The 20,131-nt window shown below is 42.7% G+C and overlaps 1 protein-coding gene across 2 annotated transcripts in view; it reads right to left on the bottom strand.

The window, feature by feature from the left end:
• TRAPPC9 (trafficking protein particle complex subunit 9) overlaps nt 1–20,131 on the bottom strand; it is a 719,778-nt gene that overhangs the window by 449,247 nt on the left and 250,400 nt on the right. For both annotated transcript variants that reach the window (XM_074986617.1, XM_074986618.1), the window contains one exon: nt 15,439–15,549. In XM_074986617.1, coding sequence (XP_074842718.1) covers nt 15,439–15,549 — 111 coding nt within the window. The remainder of the gene's footprint in view (nt 1–15,438; nt 15,550–20,131) is intronic.

The following is a 20,131-nucleotide window of genomic DNA, read 5'->3' as shown; positions in this document are numbered from 1 at the left end:
CTCCAGGCCCTGCAGGGACTCCTTAACAGCAATAGTGCAGATAGTCCAGCATGGAGCACGCTGGCGCACACTTTCCTCCATCGCTTCCGAGGGCTCCGATATGACTGGCAGCTCCTTTATTTGCCTTTGAGAGGCCATCCACGAGACCTCTCGGAGCTGCCAGCCTTCCACCAGGAGCTCTCCGCACCTGGCGGCTGCTCTCAGTCTCCAGGTCTTTAGGGGCCGCCACGGGGTAAGACCTCCTCGCAGAGCCCCTGCTACACAACCCGTACCTCCGTGTGCAGGCAGCGGAGTCCCCCGTGGTGTGCCGGAGGCTGGCCCTCGGTGGAATCACCAGGGTCGGAGACCTCCTGGACTATGGCCAGGGAGACTGGATGGAGGCCCCGGCACTCGCCCAGCGCATGGGGCTCTCCACCCTACATTCTCCCTGGCGCGTACTCAAGGAGGTGAAGGCCGCCTTGCCGCCCACTGCTCATGTCTACCTGCGCTGGGTCTTGCAAGAGGGTGCACCCCGACCCCCTCTCACTCCTGGCCCTCCAGATCTCACCGTGGGCCCCCGGCTCCGTGAGCCTTCCTGCCCCCCTCCTCTGCATCATCCCAGCCAGCTGCACACCTTGCAGCCGGTCCCCTTTCCAACCGCGCCCAGACATCATCTGTACACGCTCATGCTTCACACACTCTACTATCCCACCCTCATGTCCCGCCCAGACCACAAGTGGCGGGACCTTCTACCACCTTCGGAGGGTGGGGAGCCCCAGTGGGCCAGCCTTTATTCTTCCCTGGTCCTGCGGCCCGCCGGGGCCATAAGCTGGAGAATCCTGCATGGGGCGGTGAGCACGGGCATGTACCTGGCGCGGTTCACACCCCCTCCCGGATACCTGTTTCTTTTGTGGCACGAGGGAGACCCTGGCACACATTTACATCGAGTGCGTCAGGTTGCAGCCCCTCTTCTGGCTCCTCCAGAACCTCCTGCTGAGGTTCTGGCTGCACTTCTCCCCACACCTCCTCATTCTAGCACACCCCATCCGTGGCCCCAATAAGTTGCAGGACCTCCTCATCGGCTTCCTCCTGGCTATGGCCAAGGTAGCCATTTATAACACTCAGGAGAGGAGGCTGGCGGGGGGGGAAGCCTGCGACTGTGGGGCCTATTTCCGCTTCACACTCTGCTCACGAATCCGGGCAGAGTTCCTTTGGGCGGCGTCCACTGGCTCTCTTGACACCTTTGAGGGGCGGTCGGCGCTGTCCGGGGTTCTCTGCTTGGTGTCCCCTTCTGGTTCCCTTGTTTTAAACCTTTGACCTCCACTCCCCTCCCTGTTTTTTCTTCAGTTGTCCCCTGCACTCTGGAGCCATGTTTGTTTGTTTTTTTTAAAGGGATCCCTCTTCTATTAAGAGGGGCCTTTTAGTCATGGGCGGGCTGTGCCCGCCCACTCCCTGGTCTCCAAATAGACCCAGTATACTGTCCTTCTAGAAGGCTCCTGAAACTTCCAGGTAAGGGTCTACCACACTATTTATAAAAAGCAAATCTACAACCATCTCCCCCCAACACCCAGTAGCTTTCTCCACTTTCTGAAATATAAAACCTGTCCCCAATACGTTCCAAGAATTTATTGGGCAATCTGTGCTCTGCCATGTTATTTTCCCAAACGAATTCTGGATAGCTGATGTCTCCCATCACCTGCAACTTCTGTGTTTCACATGCTTTTGTTAGTTGTTTAAAAAAGTCTCATCCATTTCAACTATGTGGGAAGGACAAGCAGAGAGGAATTGCCATAACATCTAGTCCCGCCTTTTACTGCTGACAATGACCAGCCACAGCTGTTCCTGAAGACGACAAAAGACAACCTGCCCACAGTGCAAGCTCCCTTTCCAGACTCATTATATGGAGCAATATGTCTCAATCACCAGGTCTTGGACTGGCACTGGCACTCAGAATCTCCAATACAGTTTAGGAAAGCAACAAGCTGGTCCTTTTTTTACTTTTTTTAAAAATTCCTTGCAGCAGTAACTTTGGATATTCTCACTAGCGAGATAAATTTAAGTATCTGGCCTCAGTAATTCACTCCCATCAATACATGTTACTTAGGAGTCAGTTTACTTTTTAGGCACACAAATAATCATCTTCCAATTCCTCCCCAAAAATCCTTAAGCTGCTATGTGCATAGCAGGCGTACAAGATATAGTATCCATTTTTGACAGAGGGAAGGAAGAGATGTTTCACATGCCCATCCAAAATTGCTAAGACCAGTTCTGCAACTTCAAGTCACTGTAGTATCTTCTCTCCTGAACGCTGCTGGAAACAGATTGGACCAGACAATGCAATCCATAAGAGGAATGCACCTGAAAAGAAATGATGTATGAGCACTAATCAAAGACATGGCAAAGTAATGCTGAACATGCTCCTAGCAAAGATGGAGAGCTTACTGACTGACTGGGGCTGAAAAGGAACTTTAGAATTTCATACTTTTAACTAAAAATGAAAAAAAACCAAACATCTTTGTAGCATTCATATGAAAATTCTAAGTTACTTGTCATCTGCTTCTTTACACTCACTGCAGTGTGGCATTATTGTTCAGCTTAAACAGTGACAATTAATCTCTTAAAGACTGTTTTAAAGATTTTTAAATACTTCCTGGATCCTAGATGTTTTAAGCCACTCGACTGAACAGTCTAGTCAATGCTTCTTAAGAACAGCCATGCTGGGTCAAAGCCGATGGGCCCATCTAGTCCAGCATCCTACCCTCTAGTAGGGACCAATGCCAGAGACGTCAAATGGCATGAACAGAACAGGGCACTTTACTTTTATCATCCCTTTTATTGAGTTATCCAATCCATGTTGTCCAGAGTATGGGGTTGCATCATTCATTATCTTGGCCAGTGCAGACTCATGCTTTAAGAACTTAGCTGAATTCTCATTTGAACCCAGTTATACTTTTGGTCTTCACAATATCCACTGACAATGAGATCCACAGGTTGACTGTATATTTTGTAAAGAAGCTCTTGGTTCTTCTCATGCATTTCTCTGGTAGATTATATTATCTGGTACTCTCACTCCTTGAAATTAGTTACGTTCTTTAATTGACTGACTACCCAGTCTTCTTCCTTGTAAATTAAACAGATGGGGGTATTCTCCAGCCCTAAAATCTTTTTTGTGGACACCAGAATCAAGCATAGTATTCCATTATTGGTCTACCAATGCTATATACAGTGTCATTCGTCACTCACCTGCAAGTTCCCCCTGACAACTTCTCTGCTTCAATAAGATGTTAATACATATTACTGTGGCCTTATTTAAAAAAAAAAAAAAGAGTATTTGGGGATGGTATCAAATAAAACCAAAAGCAATACAAAATTGAAATTTATATTAAAGCTTAATATTACAGCAAGAAAAAATTCTGCTTTAATGGTAATAATAATTTTCATGTTTTTAATTCAGTAAAAAAACTCCATGTGGTTAATTTATTGACTTTGCCACAGAATTTCTAGTTAGATATAGGTCTAGCAATAGAGACCATGGGGAACTGCTATGAAATTTCAGCTCTATTTCAATCAGAGCACAACGGACCTTAGAAAGAGTAGCTTTGTCATTTTATTTTTATATAAAAAATAACTGCAGAAGAAAGTGTAAAAGCAAGAAATATGTCTTGTGTTATGTTATATTGCAAGCTAAATCACTACTTCATAGACAGAGAAGCAATAACTGTGATTTACTCAGACTCTGTCAACCTATTTACTGAAAAAGCCTAAACAGTTGTTTACATTAGGACAGATTTTACATAAATTACTATATTGCTATGCAGAACATTTAAAAATACATAGATGGATAATTAAACTATCATATGAAATCTTTAATTATGTTTTACAAGTTATGGCAAGCAAATTTGGAACATAAGTACAAATTGCATATTAACACCATTAAAGAATAGAGAATATCAAGCATTCAGCAGACCATGCAGCTATTTTCCCACATAATACCACTTCTGCAATTATATATTTTGCCAACTGTGCAGCTAATGAACAGAAATGGAACTTTCCAGTACATATACATTTTTCATCATTCAGAAAAACTGCAATTTGTTTTCATTGTTAATATCTATATTTCTGCAGCAGAGTTCCAATCAAGATTAAGGGCTCCATCCCTCAAGCAATGTGTTCTACAAGCATTTAGCAGAGTACCATCCCTGTCTTAATTATGTTACAGTCAAAACAGATGTAACAGACAACAGAAATAGCTAACAAATAAAATGTCAAACGATAAAAATTATTTGTATATATACCAACAAACAAAAATTCTTTTGCCAAACTAGCCTACAATGTGCTCCATTTTATTGAGATGTCAAATTTAAATTGCTCCACTATTGTTGGTTCAGAATCTCTTCAGACAAATATCTACAGGTTCAACCGGAGGAGGCACAGAGGAGAAAGCTTTTTATAAGCTAATTATATAAGTTTGGTGGCAGCTGCCTACCAATGGTCCATCTATTTTGTAGCCTGTGCTAGCTTAACTGTAGCTTAAAATATAGTTTGAGTAAGGATCTGTTACACTATAGCCATAGGTATTAAGAAGCCATGATAGTTTAGCTAACCCAGGCCCAAAAAGGCCTACGCCTTTCTATCTGTCCTGTCAGCAGTAATGCAAGCAGCCTGCTGGTCTGACATGAAGGGGGCTTTTTGCTAAATGTTTTCTGTAAGAAAGGTTAAGGTCATATTAGCGATGGTAAGGCGTGCCTAAATCTTCACTATCAAGAGGCTACATTTCTGACACAAATTGCTACCCAAGTTTCCCCCAACAGAAAAGGTGTGAAATTACCAACCAAATCTGGATGAAGATCACCCAAGGGTATTTTCCCCTCACCTGTTTATCAGACACTTGGTCCAAGGAAACATTCAGGTTGAGATCTTCCGGAAACTTGGGGTATCAGCAATTGTCAGAGATTCTATGAAGTCAGAGCCTAATTTAACCATTATGTGGTAAAATGGGTATAGACACCCCTTGCTGTTTGGGGGGGAAGTGCCAGACAGATCCGCACGAGAGAAAGTGCCAGATGGAGCCGCACCAGCATCACCCCAGTTTGCTCGCGTTCTCTCTACTATCTCCGCTATCTCTTTGATCTTTGCTATCTTTCCAGGAACAATCTTTTGTTTCTCTTCTTTAATATAACCACTGCAATAACTCCTTCCTCACGGATAGAAGCGGGCTGGTCTCAGCTGCTGGAGGGTTCAAAGGAATCAGTGAGTTTTGTATCCCACTTGCCTAGCATAAATTTAAACCCTAAGTGCAGTTAGTTGAGTAACTGGTATTGCTGTTGGAATATCGTTAAGTGAAATCTTTTGATTATGACTAGATAGTGACTGTGTTATGCACCTTCACTTGGTATTTGTTAAGTGCTACTTAAATATCATTGTGTTGCTAAATAAACAAACCATAAGCGTTGCTAAAAATAGTGTCTATGTAATCACTGGAAGTCCCAAAAACCTCACCTTCAGTCTCAGACTCCATCGGTAACTTGAGATAGATGAGAACCTTGAAAATTTAAACCTTAAGTCAGATCGGCGAGCCTTCCCAAATCCATAAATCCTACTACCTTTCCGCCCAGGTCAACAATTTTTCCATCCATATGCAGAATAAATGTTATGTGTGCTGAAGCATGTGCATATGTGCACCACCAATAGACACATAAGCTGCCTGCTCCAGGTTAGAGTGGGCGCTCTGCTGATCCGCTGAGTGGAACCTGAATCTCTCCTGGGTAGCTTTCCTAGCACACAGCTTACAGGGAACATGGTCATCATCTCTCACTAGGGTGGCTCCTGGGAAGAGTCTCTAGGTGAAGGCTAGTCCCAGCCCCCTACAGTGTCTGATAGTCTCACAGACAACTTTAATTCTGGCATTCACTAACTTTTGTGTGTTTGCATTTCTACTTTAAGATTTTTCTTTTTTAAATATAGTGTTTAAAATATGGTGGGGCTGGCTCCGTATGCGCATGTTTTGTAAAATATACAGGTAAAGCACACATATATGCAAAGTTGGTGTTACTTAATAGGTATTTTATGACCACTTTGGGGGAAAAAAAATCTGCAAACCATATTCTGCTTTCCAGCATGAATTTCTAAAGCTTCATAAACTCACTCAGGCTGCATCTACACTACGAGCTAAAATCGAGTTTATTAAAACTGATTTATTAACGCTGGGCTTTATCCATTCAATTTTGAGCATCCTCACATTCCCATATACTCCCCACAAAGTCAATTTACTGCTGCCACACACAAGTAGCTTAAATCAACTACTGCAGCAGTGTATTGTGGGAACCTATCCCTATGTTCCCTGAGCCCTGTAGCATTCTGGCTATTTTCACTGGTGCAGAATGGGAAAATAATGCACCTCAAGGGCATGTGGGTATCTGACGACATCTTCCCACATTTCATTTCACTCATTCCCCTGCCGTGTTAAACAAATGTCCCTTTTTGCAGCCAGGGTATGGCTTGCCTGTATAAGAGATGTGCTTTTCATAACTGAGGGGACAAAAGGGGAGGGACAGTAAAGCGCTTAGGAATGGTTAGAAAAAATATTTTAGGTTTCCCAAACAACAGGTTTTCAAAACAGGATGTAAAAGAACTAGATCTCTACAGGCTTCGATCTGGATTTAGACCTCCTGTCAAAGAAGATCCTCAGAACAATAATTTTATCTCAAAGGCCCAAGAGCCAGCCCAGGGTACCAAGAGGCAGGTCCCTCCTGCACTGGGAGAAAGGTGCAGACCCTCCTGGACATGTGGGGTGCAAAGTGTGGGAGCACGAGCACCTGGTGGCCGGGCCTCACTCGCAAGGCAGAATGACCATACACTCCATCTTGGAATGCTATCATACAGCGGCGGGAAGGTCTGAAGTCAGGCCAGGAGAAAGAAATCAGAAAGTTGACAAGTAGTTGGAGAGTCCCCAAAGAGAACATCCTGACAAGCAGATAGTAAGCCCCCAAAGAGAACAGCTGGGGCTAGTAGCTGGAAGCCCCCCAAAGAGAACATCTTGGTTGTACAACATCAGAGGGTCTCAGGGGAGGTTCAGAAAAAGACCAAGGACAGAGGAAATCTTGTAACATGTTCTAACAGGCCGGGAGGATAGAAAGCCCAAATTAGGTAACAAACGCTTTAATTGGCCAGGTATCGAACCCCCAAGTAAGAAACAGTATAAAAGGTGATTTAGCAGGAATAAGGGTGTGGGCTCCTGGACACAAGGCGGAGGCTAGCAACTTCCAGTCCAGACAGCAGACCCCGGCCTGATCACCCGGACGTCACCACCACGAAAGGTCCCAACCAAGCCGTATCTCTGACTTGAAGGGCCGCTGTAACGTAGTTATTGGTGAGATGTGGGAGCATTGGATGTTATTGGTAAGTCACATGTAATTATATATAGTTATATGTAACCTAGTATTTAGCTTATGCCAAATAAATAACTATCTATATATATATATATATATATAACAAGTGTTAAGTAATTGTAGTTACAAATAAATAAATAAATCACTATTGGTAAATACCACTAGCTGGTCTAGCTGGGTCTGTATAGAGAATTATTGGGACTTAGAACAGCCACAGGGCATTGTGGTGTTCACAATCGGAGTGTTATTGTTCCTGGTACTCATAATACTGTGGAAACCTAGGTTTTAAAGTAAATACACTAAATCACATATTGCTGCTACACTATATCAGGCTGCTATAAAGGTGGGGTGGTTGGTCCTGGGCCACCCGACTCCCCCCGCTGTATCACACCCCACGCGCACCCACGGGACCCGGAGTAGGTCGGCACATCGTCACAAAGAAGCTACTCCAAGACCCCAAGGTGAAGCACCATAATGCCCAAGTCTACACCGGATGGACACCACCCTGGCGGAATGAGGCCACCCCGCTGCTGCAGCATGGAGGAAGTCCAGGTGAAGGGGAAGGAGGTCCAGCAGTGCTACATGTTTGGCCAGGATGCTGGCTGACACTCCAGGGCAGGACCCAGCAACTGCATCTGGACTTAGACCTCCTGGCAAAGAAGGCCCTCAGAACAAGAATTTGCTCCTGAAATGTATGTTTAAGTAGACACAGGAGCTACACTGAAAATGCAACGGATCACCAAATCAGTTATGGCTGCTTTGGATGCTCGCCAACACTCTGGGCCAGGAACCACCACCTGCCCCATTTCAATCATGCCCAAGGTTGGATCTAGGTTTGGACCTCGTGAAGAAGACCCTCAGAATAAGAATATTCATCACTGCAAGCCTTACTTCAAGAACTCTGGTAGCTGTGAACACTGAGGGAGACCCACTACCTCCTCCTATTACCACTGTGCTCAGGTGCCATATGAAGATTAAAAAGCCTGGGGGGCTTTTCAGCTTAGAAAAAAGGGAGTTAAGACAGAGATCTATAAAATCATGACAGATGTTGAAAAAGTGGATAAGGAAAGGTTATTTATTTATTCCCATAACATAAAGACTAGGGATCACCAACTGAAATTAATAGGAAGCAGGTTTAAAACTAAGAAAAGGAAGCTGTTCTTCATGTAGCACCCAGTAGGCCTGTGGAACTCCTTGCCAGAGGAAGTTGTGAAGATCAGGACTTTAACGAGATTAAAAAAGAAAAACTAGATAAATTCATGGAGGTTAGCACCATCAATGGCTATTAGCAAGGATGGGTTAGAATGTTGTCCCTAGCCTCTGTTTGTCAAAGGCAGGAAATGGATGACAGAAAAGGGATCACTTTGAAGACTACCTGTTCTGTTCATTCCCTCAGGGGAATCTGGCATTGGCCTCTGTCAGAAGTCAGGATACTGGACTAAATGGACCTTTGGACCTAGTATGGCCATTCATATGTTTTTATCTCCCCTTTGTGCTGAAGTCAAACAAAATAAGCAGAATCCCTGACCTCAGCTCCACTTCCACAAGTTGGACTTTCAGTCTTGCTACTCCATTCTTCTACATAACAAAAAAAGCAGTAAAGTAGCACTTTAAAGACTAATAAAATAATTTATTAGGTGAGCTTTTGTGGGACAGACCCACTTCTTCAGACCATAGCCATACCAGAACAGACTCAATATTGAAGGCATAGAGAACCAAAAATAGTAATCAAGGTTGACGAATCAGAAAAATTTTATCAAGGTGAGCAAATCAGAGAGCAGAGGAATGGGGGGGGGGGTGTCAAGAATTAGATTAAGCCAAGTGTGCAAAAGAGCCCCTATAATGACCCAGAAAATTCACATCCTGGTTCAAACCATGTGCTAATGTGTCGAATTTGAATATAAAAAAGAGTTCAGCAGCCTCTTTTTCCAAAGTAGTGTGAAAATTCCTCTTCAGTAACATGCAGACTCTGAAGTCATTAACAGAATGGCCCACACCATTAAAATGCTTCGATACGTGGGACTTAAAATTCCCAGCAAATATTCCAGTGCTCTCTCTTATGACGCCTTCCCAAACACCTGAAACAGCTCAAATGAGGGTCACTAGTAGGTGTAGGCTTGCTGAAAGAAGGGCACTGTTTAAAACCTGGTGCCCAAGGCATGCCTGGGTGCCAGGGAGGAATGCAGGGCCTTTCCAAGTACAGGGAAGACTCCAAGTCCTACACTGCAACTTACAAAACTATGAAAATCTAACTATTCATAACAAAAAACAGTGGCTACCACTAAAATACTTTACTCAAGGCAAAGAGGGGAAGGTCGAAGAAGTGTATGGGGGTAAGAAGGAACTGAGGATCATGGGCTTGGCAGGGGCCCTCATATTGGTGCTGTGAGAATGTAGCACCAATGGGACTAGCGCAAAGCTGATGGGTGCCTCTAGTGGAAAAATCTCCAATAGCTGTGTTCAGAGAAATCACACCCCTAAATTGGAATGGACGTGGCCAAGCACTTGAAGAAGAACTGAGAGAGTCAGATCATGGGAAAGTCAAAGTAGAGGCTGAGAGCTGCCAAGACTCAAAAAAAGGGAGAGAAACAGCACGGAAAATCTCACAGGAGTTGTTTGGAGAGACCTGAGCTTGGGGCAAATTTCTGTTGGAAGACAAGCAGTAACTGTGAACTGCCCAGTGAGGAGCTTGTAGGAAAACTGATGATGAAAGCTGAATGAAGCTGGGGACCCTAACAAGTGAAAGGTTCAGGCAGTGGTTTTGCCTCTAAGGAAGTGGAAGACCCAGCCTGATGTGGGAAAGCTAAGCCCAGAAGCAAGATGGCTCTTGTGAGAAGGAGGATATCCTGAGCAGGGGCAAGTTTGACAGGCTGGAAGAACTGGACTATGGAACACAGTGAGGGGAAGCATTTGGAGCGAAGACCTGATTGAAGGACAATGGGAAGACCAGTCACTCTAAGGCAGTGAAGTCTGGAGAACTGAGCCCTGCAAGTCACTGAAAACACAATCCTGCTGTTGAGTTTCATATGGCTGACTTGCTGATACCTGATGCCTGGAAAGGGAAATGGGAAACATTTGCCTTACATTTATATTCATTGCGGAACTTGAATCAACGGATTTTCTAAAAGGCTTGGAAGAGGTATTGCACTGGTGTATGAGAGTACATTATGCCAAGAGGCAGGCTTTTTATTAGACAATGAGAGGCTATGTTCCTTTACAAGCAGGAGGATGAGGGAAATGGGGGCAGGCATTGCTGTCTTGTTGCAGTCTGCTGCTGAAGGTGTTCCAAATGGGGCCACCCTACATCATCTTATAAATTTTATTTTATCTTCATCTCATCTTTCACTCAATGACTTTTGTATACTGAAAGCAGGAATGGCTCTTTGCACATGTAACAGATAATTCAAATAAAGACAAAATCTAATATCTAGTTCAAGTAGATTACAACTTTCACATCCTTTACACTTGCAAAGACATTCTTGCACAGAAAGATGTGGCTTCATATGCACTAATGCAAGGCTGCGCAAAGTGAGGGGCATGAAATTTCAAAGTGGGGGGTGGGTCCCAGAGAAATCAGCCTCCCTCCCCACATGGCCTCCGCTGGCTCCCAGGCCTCCCCTGGCTTCCTCCCCTCCTGCCTGCCCAGCCCTGCACCCTCCTCCCTGGCGCAGCCACAGGCAAGGAGTGGCAGCCCAGCTATGTGTGAGCAGCTGCAGCCCTTGCTCCACATGAAACCTGAGCTCGCTGCCTGCAGCCATGCTACGCCTCCCAGGTAAGCCAGGCAGAGGGCACCAGAAGGTTGCTGCTGAGCAGCCCATGACCCACACTGGAGCCAGTGAGCAAAGAGAGCAAGCCATGTGTGAGCTGCACTACTCTGCTCCTGCCTTGCCTGTCCCGCCCCCACTGCTGGTCCCCGCATCCAGTGGAAGGAGCCTTGAACTTTGCAGCCAACTTTGCCTGGCCTTATCTGGATGCTCTGAGAGAAGGTGCCAGGGGGTGCAGGTGCACGTGCTGGGGATTGGGAGGAAGATGGAAAGGGGGTGTACAGCCTAAGGCAGCAGTCAACAGGGGCAAGGGGTGAGCCCCAGTTATGTCTGGGATAGTGTGTGGGGGACCATGGTTAGTCCCTTTATGAAGGCAGGAACAGGTGTTCACTCTACGCTTTTGTTAAGCAGGATGCTGCCTCTCCTAGGAGGCTTGCCAACAGTGAGAGTTTAACATGATGCCCAAAACATCCTAGTGCAGGGGTGTGCAAAGGGGGGAGGCAGGAAATTTCATAAGGGGTGGCAGTGCAATAGGCTGGCTCCACCAGCCTCTGCTGCCTCCCCCCCCGCACAGCTGCCATGGAAACACAGTACATCATTTCCAAGAGACCTCTGCTTGCTTCTGGGGTTGTTGTGGGGCCTCTGCTAACTGCAGGGACAGAAAGTGGGGCCCAACAGAAAAAGTTTGCGCACCCCTACAACAACACACGGATCACCTTATTGCCAGTCATTTATTCAACCAAAACATTCTTAGAATATGCAGTTATTGACTACAGAATCTTTGTTTATCTCCTGTGTGAAAGACTTTCATAACTCAGTTACGGTACTATACACCATAAAGACAGAAGACAGGGATGATCTACTCAGATCATCATCATGATAAATATCTTTCTACTGATTATGTTACTTGAGATTCTTTAATGCCAGACATGCTGCGCACAAAATGTAAATTGAAATCCAATACACAATATGCCATACACAACTAGATATCTTGAGGCATGCTATGAGATAACATCTATTACCATAAATTACAAAGTGATTTATGCGTAAACGAGGGTTGTCATGAAATTTAATTTTAATGGCTTGATAATCAAAAGAGAAACACAATAATTACCATAACTAAGATTTCAATAAATTAAAATGACTGCTGCTGGCAATCTGAAATGGGCCTTACCCACAAAAGCTCATTACCTAATACATAAATGTGTTAGTCTAAGGTGCTACAAGACTGCTTGATTATCATGAGTTATGTATTTAGCTGAGAAAGTAACAAAATATCTACCAGTCGAGTATAACAAATATGTTAATGAATTGGGGCTACTATACTCATCTCTCAATCTAACCAGACTGTCAAGGGCATTACTTACAACTCACTCACACAAGCCAACAATGACAAACAATAGCTTTCAATAAAAACAACAAGTCCTATGGCACCTTATAGACTAATAGATATTTTGGAGCATAAGCTTTCATGGACAAAGAACAACTTGGTCAGATGCATGTTACGCTTATGCTCCAAAAACCCTGTCTATAAGGTTTCACAGGACTTCTTTTTGTTTTCGTGGATGCAGACTAACATGGCTACCCCTCCAGTAGCTTTTAACGTATATGTCAGAGCCACAAGAAACTTAGGCTATTTCTATATTAGACGTAGAAGTTGACCACCAATACACAATTTTAGCTATGCCAATTGCTTAGCTAAAATTGACTTATCAGTAGTCAATTTCAATGTCTGTCTTTACCGAAGAAGGTCGACAGGAGTGTTTCTCCCATTAACCTTCCTTAATTCTCACCACTCACAAGGAGTTCCAGGGTTAACTTTGACCCTGGAAAGTGCCGTTTCACGCATGTGTGAAGCAAAACCTTGGAAAACCAACCCTGAGTGGGTCGATCTTCTGCAGTAACATAGACCTAGAGATAGCAGTTAGAGTTTGATGAGCTGCAAATTGTGCATTGTGCTCTTTTGCAGGATTTGAGATTATCTTTCCAATGAATTCAACTAAAATTGTAAGCCAAGATTCTCTTCTCTCCCAGTGATTCCTCTGCGTTCATGTACTGGATAGTTTGGTATCAGAGAGGTAGGCGTGCTAGTCTGTAGCTTCAAGAACAACAAAAAGTCTTGTGGCACCTTATAGATTAACAGATATTTTGGAGCATAAGCTTTCGTGGGCAAAGACCCTCTTCATCAGACACACGAAAGCTTATGCTCCAAAATATCTCTGTTAGTCTATAAGGTGCCACAAGACTTTTTCTTGTTCTGGATAGTTTGGGTTATCCTGCCTCCCTCCCGCTTCCCATCCCTGCCTATTCATGTTTTCTAAAAGAGTCAACAAACACAGAACTCTTCAGTAAAATAGTATATTCGAAGTGCACCAGGCCACTAAAAGGAGAAAATGGCCTTCACATAGAAGGAGCCAGGGGAGCCTTTTGAATCCCACAGTTACTGAAATGGGGAGTATGAAGTGCACTTCCATAAATTTACCTTGGGGATTTGGGCAAAGGATGGAAAGCGTTATTGGTTTGTAAGGAACTCAATGCACTGAGCTGTAAATCATTTTATTTTTCCTGTCAGCCCAAACTGTGGTCCATCCTACAAAGAGACGTGACCATGCCACAAACATGCCACGTGACATGCCATATCTTTAATTTTGTACTGTACAGGGAGGATGGAATAGGGGAAGGAGCAAAGGATTCCCAGTACGGGGAAATTCTGTTCAAGGAACATGGGGCAAAAGATGAGGATCTTCAGATGGCTTCATAAACTGTTCTCTTCCACAAGAGGACATGCAAAGAGATATGCAAAAAAAGACACTGAAGAGCTAAGATGATGTTAGACCCAGGTCACAGAAAAGATCGACTTTGGCTTGCAGAATTTTACCTGAAATAAGTATTTGGGTGAAGAATTGTGTTTTGTAAAAATTTCTCTTAGGCTACATTCACACTACAGTGATCTATCGATCAAATGCAAAGTCAAAAGAGATCTTCCAACAAAACTTCTATTGAAAGAGTGTAACCACACACAAAAACCAACCCAAAAAATGTTCCACTTTTTCAACAGAGTGACCGGACTGCCCAGCCGCTCCCTTGACAAAACAGGCACCTGGAAGCACAGCAGACAGGGCTGCCCATTGTTCTAGATGCACTGTCTGTCAAGAGAAGGCCCCCCTCAGAGTGTCCACACAGCTTTTTTGTAGATAGACTCTGTTGACAGAAGCATTGTGTCATGGCTGAGAGGCAGAAGAATGCTGCTGGCAAAATGCTGAGTTTTGTCGACAAAATAAAAGGCAACGTTTTGTCACAAACTCATCACCTAATTAAATATTAAGGGTGAATCTACACTTACTTGATGATCAACGGCAGCATGATTGATCTTCCAGACTTCAGTTTTCCCATGTGTTAAGACATGGCAAAAATCGATCTTTGGGCTCAGCCGCCAACCCTCTTACTCCACAGTATTGCATGGAGTAAGGGATGTCGGCATAAGCCTGAAGAGCCCTGATCTACACTAGGTAAGAAAGTCAATTCTGATATGTCAATTTAAGCTATACTACTGGAATAGCTAGAACTGAGTATCAGAAATTGACTTTTTTCTTTAGTGTAGCTCAAGCCTCACAAAGGACAGTCCAGAAATCAGGAAAAAAGGATGGCATCTGCCCCTAAGGACAAACAGTCCAATAACTGTGAAGTAGACAGGCTAGGAAACAATATGGGAATACTTGTAAAAGCTCCTGCCTAGATAAATGCATAAGAACATCAATGAAGGGAACAGACTCAAGAGCTAACCTACTATAATTGCCCCTGCTTTCTATTTCTCTGTTTCCATTATATTTTGTCTATTTCTTCTTCTCCCTGAAAGGTTTTTATGGAGGAACAAAACTGAATGAAGAAAGGTCTATTCTGTGCCAAGATTATTTATCAGAGAATTCAATCTATTTCAAAGAATAAAAACCAAGATTTCAACATCAAAACATGCTGTGATTAAAGTACATCAAGAGCCATTTTAGTACAAAACTTTTTAGAAAAAAAATAGCCAGTCAATCCCACACTTTAAGTCATTTATACAATTGCTGAACCCATTCATTCAATCCAACAGTAACAATCACCTTGTGCCCTGCAATTAATTTTACTTGAAGAAAACCAATGACAAACTACCTTACACAAAGAAATTCTTAACATTCAATGACATCTTCAGAGAAACCAAAACAGACTATAGCCTGTGAAACTGCACACCCATTTTTTAAGTGAACAGCTCACAGGAAAAAAGAGAATAAAACTACAGCAGTATCTCTAATGCCAAAGGTACTTACCGCTGACATTCCCCTGCACGTAGAACTAAGTCTTCATTGTTTTTAGCACTAACAGTCAACTCGTGTTCAGTTGAATTGAAGACATCAAGGAGTAGATGGCATTGTCGGGTGCTGTTTGGAAATGAAAAATATAATAATATCCTAGCTTCAGTAACACAGTAGAGTGTTTGAATTTTTATACAGGATGAATTACTAAAAATAACTAATCAATTATTCAAATTATATTTATCTTAATGTGGTTCAGTCATGGCATCTTACATTTTCCTCAAAACCTAACTCTAATTAAATTTTGCCAAAAATTTTAAGAGTATGTATATTTGAACAAGAGCACAATTTAATTATATTTGTGATCTGCACATACCCTATGCCACCTATCTAGTGGACTTACTTCTAAGTATTTTGCTCCACCCAGTGTTCTGCTCCCCAACTTTGCCCTCATCACAGCCATTCAGGAACTTTCCTGATTCATTATCTTCCTCCAACAACCATGGTTTTTCAGGACCACTCTGTCCAGCACTCGTGTGACGATAACCTCTCAAGTACCTAAGACAAGTCTATTACAAACCTCCTATACCCAGTGTTAGATGAACACCCTTGGGCAGAGGGGCACATCCTTCCTCAATACCCTCTTACTTTTTGATTGTAGCCCTTCCCCTTCCAAGCAGATCCATTAGCAACACAAACATATATCTTGCAAAGGTTAAGCTGACCACTCCTGTAGGTGCAAATGGGATGAAGCCAGAGTGATTCACTGCCCTGAACAGAGCAGTGTCATGTGGAAAAGCTGGGAAAATAGAAAGAGACACACAAGGAGAAAAGGAGACATTTGCTGAGACATATGCTAAACTGAAGCATCTTCACTGGCAGCACAGCTTACAGGCATATCAGTGACCATCTACCAGGGATGGAATGTAAGGATGCGGTTAGAACAGCAGGGCTTGCCATAACTGTCCTGCAGTGTCATTCAGTGGGAGTTCCTCTCATAGGGACTTATCTTCTCCACCAATACAACAGGTAGACTGGCATCTACCACGTCCATGGCCTTCTGTAGTGCAACAGACAGTATAGGGAGAGGGCCACGACAGTACCTAGGGCAGGCAGGCAGGCAAAAGTTGAGAGCAGCTGCTGAGTACTCTGTTTCCCACATTGCCAGGCATATAGCTCGCCTGTGTGTTCCTGTGCTGGGTGCTCTTGCTGCATGTCAACCAATTCTACAGCAGAGACTCTTCTCCTTCAGTTACTTGATCCAGTTACTCTCAGACTACTTTTCCTTTTTAATTGGTTGATACCATTCATCCTAGCCCTCTGTGTCATTTTCCCCATCACTCACACCAGATTATCTTCGTTACTGCAAATTGTGCTCTTTATAAGCAGAGCTCTGAGATAATACAAAAGGTGCGTTAAGAAACAAGAGTGTGAATGTTAAAAGTCCTGATTTTACTACACTACACTGCTCAAAGTGCTTCTACTTTATTACTCGTACCTGCAAAATAAAGGATTTTCAGTCACTTGTGTTGTCCTAACAACCTAGTGGGAGGCACAATATTTTTTTCCTTAATTTAAGGAGGCTTGCTATGACAAAATGTTGAGAGAGCCTGGGTTAGACAAACATTTGTCAGGGATGGGATAGTATAGGAGGGTTTGTATCAGGTTCCTTCCAGCACTATGTTTCTATCATTGAATATGGAACCAAGTTTGTGAAAGAAAAAAATAAATAGATGTACACTAATACATTGTAATTAGCTTTTTCAACATACAGGATGTACTAGCACATACATAAAAAAGGGTAAGAGTAGACAGCCAACTAAAATGTGAGCTTCCTATTTACATCCACAAATTAAATCTAGTGGAAACATTACCAGTATGTTACCCAGTCATGTTGTAGGCCTGTCATTCCCAGGATACTAACCTTTTATGAGACCAACTGTTAATGATACACTTCAAAAAACTTTGTCAACAGAAGTTGGTCTAATAAAATATACTACCCTCACCCACATTGCATCACTATCATATATATTCCTAAGATTCCAATCACCTTGGTATCCACAAAGGATTATGCCCTAATAAAGCTGGTAGTGTTTAAGGTGCCACAGGACTCCTCATAGTTTTTCAGATACAGACTAACAGAACTATCCCTCTTGGTAACTAAGACATCATAGAGGAAAGACTATTTCTCAAATTTAAGTCTACTGCAAACATAAGGGAACTAAGGAACATGTAGGTATGGTATTTTTCCAATTGATCACTTAGGCTACATCTACACTATGAGATAAATTTAATAAATTCAATTTTTAACCTCCTTCTCATGAATTCAAATTTAAGTGAAATTTGACCTATTGTTTTTCAGTGTCAAGTTTCCACATCCCCATTGCCCTATGCAAGTTCACAGTGTGAGCAGCGGTTTGTGGGAACATGTCCCACAGTTCCTTAGCCCCAGTTGCTTGTGGGTGTTTCATTTTAGAATCCCAGAATGCAAAGCACTGTCCCAGAATTTAGAGCACCCAGTAGCAGAATTCAGACCTCTGCCAGCTACGCCCAGGTTCCCTGTGACATGCATCCCCTGCAGATGCTGACATAGCACCAGGCTGCTGTCCTATCACCCCCGCCCAGTTCTGTCAGCCATGCACCTGCTGCGGACATTCACATAGCAGCAGGCAGCTGCGGCTTCAGCCCTCCCACAAACCTGCCTGGGTTCCCTGTGCCACGTGTACTCTGCGGACACCGGCATAGTGGCAGGCAGCTGTGAGTTCAGCCCTCCTGCAAACCTGCCCAGGCTCCCTGTGCCACGCATGGTCTAGGGATGTTGGCATAGCAGCACGTAGCTGTACTATCAGCCCTGTTTAATCAAGCCAGTTCCATCAGCCATGCATGCGGACTTTTATATTTGCAAGACTGGGCACTGCAGAATTCAAATTCGAATTCTAATTCAATCAAAAATTCACAAGCTTCCTGCAACCTTCTTCCTGAGCACCTGGATGAAGAGCAACAGAGAAGGAAGCGGCCATACATGGAGGGTCACCGTGTAGCTTTGTGGGATACATACCAGAACTTCTGGAAGCTAATAAATTCAAATTAAAGACATGGTGCTTCCACACTAGGCTTTGTTCGAAATTTTAAATTAGAAATTGGCACTAAACCCCTCCAGTAATATTGACATTTTGTTATTAGTATTAAGACTCACTAATTTTAGCTGATGGTATTTACAGTGAAGACACTAACGTTTTAATATCGAGCTAACTTCTTTAAATTTGACTTTATTTCACAGTGTAGATGCAGCCTTAAATAATATTGCTCTGCCTCTCAAAAACAACTAAATATAGCTGATAAGTGGGGAACATCCTCACACGTTGGCCACATTGCTAGATGCAATAAGAAGATTTCTCAATGATATTCAGTGGCACCAGAAATACTTCAATTGCGTATTTTTTGAAGACAAGGAAAGTAGATCAAAAGTATTATATTCTGAATTGCCAGCTGAAAATCTGAAGTTATAAAAGCATAGCTTGTCTCCTAAAAAATAAATACAAGCAGTTTAACATCTCATACAAAACTTAAAGAACATAAACTGATACAAGTTCAAGGCAAATTAATTTAAGAAGCCTAGTAAGTATTTGGAGTTAGCAAAGAAAAGATCAATAAATCAAGAAAGAATGTTTTTCTTAATGAGAAACATTTATTCATAGCTGTTTGGAAAATGATAATTTGTTTACATTTTTCACTTTAAACTGTAATATGGCATGATAAATTACTCAGCTTAGTTCTGGGAAATCAATAGGATGAAACCTAAGATCTAAACAACAACTTTGTCGATCACTGAAACCATTAACAGAGTACAAAAGCAGAGACAGATGATGAGCACTTGAATATAACAAAGTGCATTTACAAACATGAATTCAATCGACATATGTAAAAATAAAGGGACAATAAGAATATTTTTACAGTGACCGCAGGAAAAAAGCTATCTAGAACGACAGATTTTTTGTCCTTTTTTCAGCAAATAACTTTCATGTCAGCTTATTTATTTTAGTATGTGCTGAAGTCCATCCCAATTCAGCAAATACTTGAATACACATTTGGCTTCCATTGACTTTACATACTGATGCATATGTTGACCACAGATGAACTAAAGCTAATGAATATATTTAAGCGTATTCTGTAGGGCATTGATGAATTCAGGCTATCCAGCACTAGCTTCTATGCAGCGAAAGAATAAATACATATATGACTGGACTCAAATCAAATCAGCACTGTAATAAAAGGGGATTTTAAGGGCAAAATATCTTCCAGGGATATGTGTTGAAAAAGTGGCATGGCACCAAGGATTTAGAATAGGTGACTAGGTTGGGTTCCTAGCTTTGCCTGAGACTCACTTCATAACTCTGGGTAAGACATTTCAATAAACTTGAATCTACCCATCTATTAATCTCAAAGGCAAGCCTGGCAGAGTGGGCATTAACGAAATGTGGAAAACACTTTTTGAGACTGTTGGACAAAAGAACAAGCGCACACAAAAAACTCCATAAAGAATAAAATACAAAAAAAAGGAATAACTCATATGTGTTTCTATATTCAAATTGGATAATCCAGTCACATTGTTACTTATTTTTAGGAAGTGGTAAGGGGAGGTTGCTTATAAAAGCTTTATGGTTGTACAAGATAGACAACAACAAATCTTTACAATGAGCCATCAGAG

Source organism: Carettochelys insculpta, chromosome 2, assembly GCF_033958435.1.
Source record: "Carettochelys insculpta isolate YL-2023 chromosome 2, ASM3395843v1, whole genome shotgun sequence".
Lineage (NCBI taxonomy): Eukaryota > Metazoa > Chordata > Testudines > Carettochelyidae > Carettochelys > Carettochelys insculpta.
The sequence above is the reverse complement of the archived record's forward strand: the minus strand, read 5'-3'. Positions and strand labels throughout refer to the sequence as shown.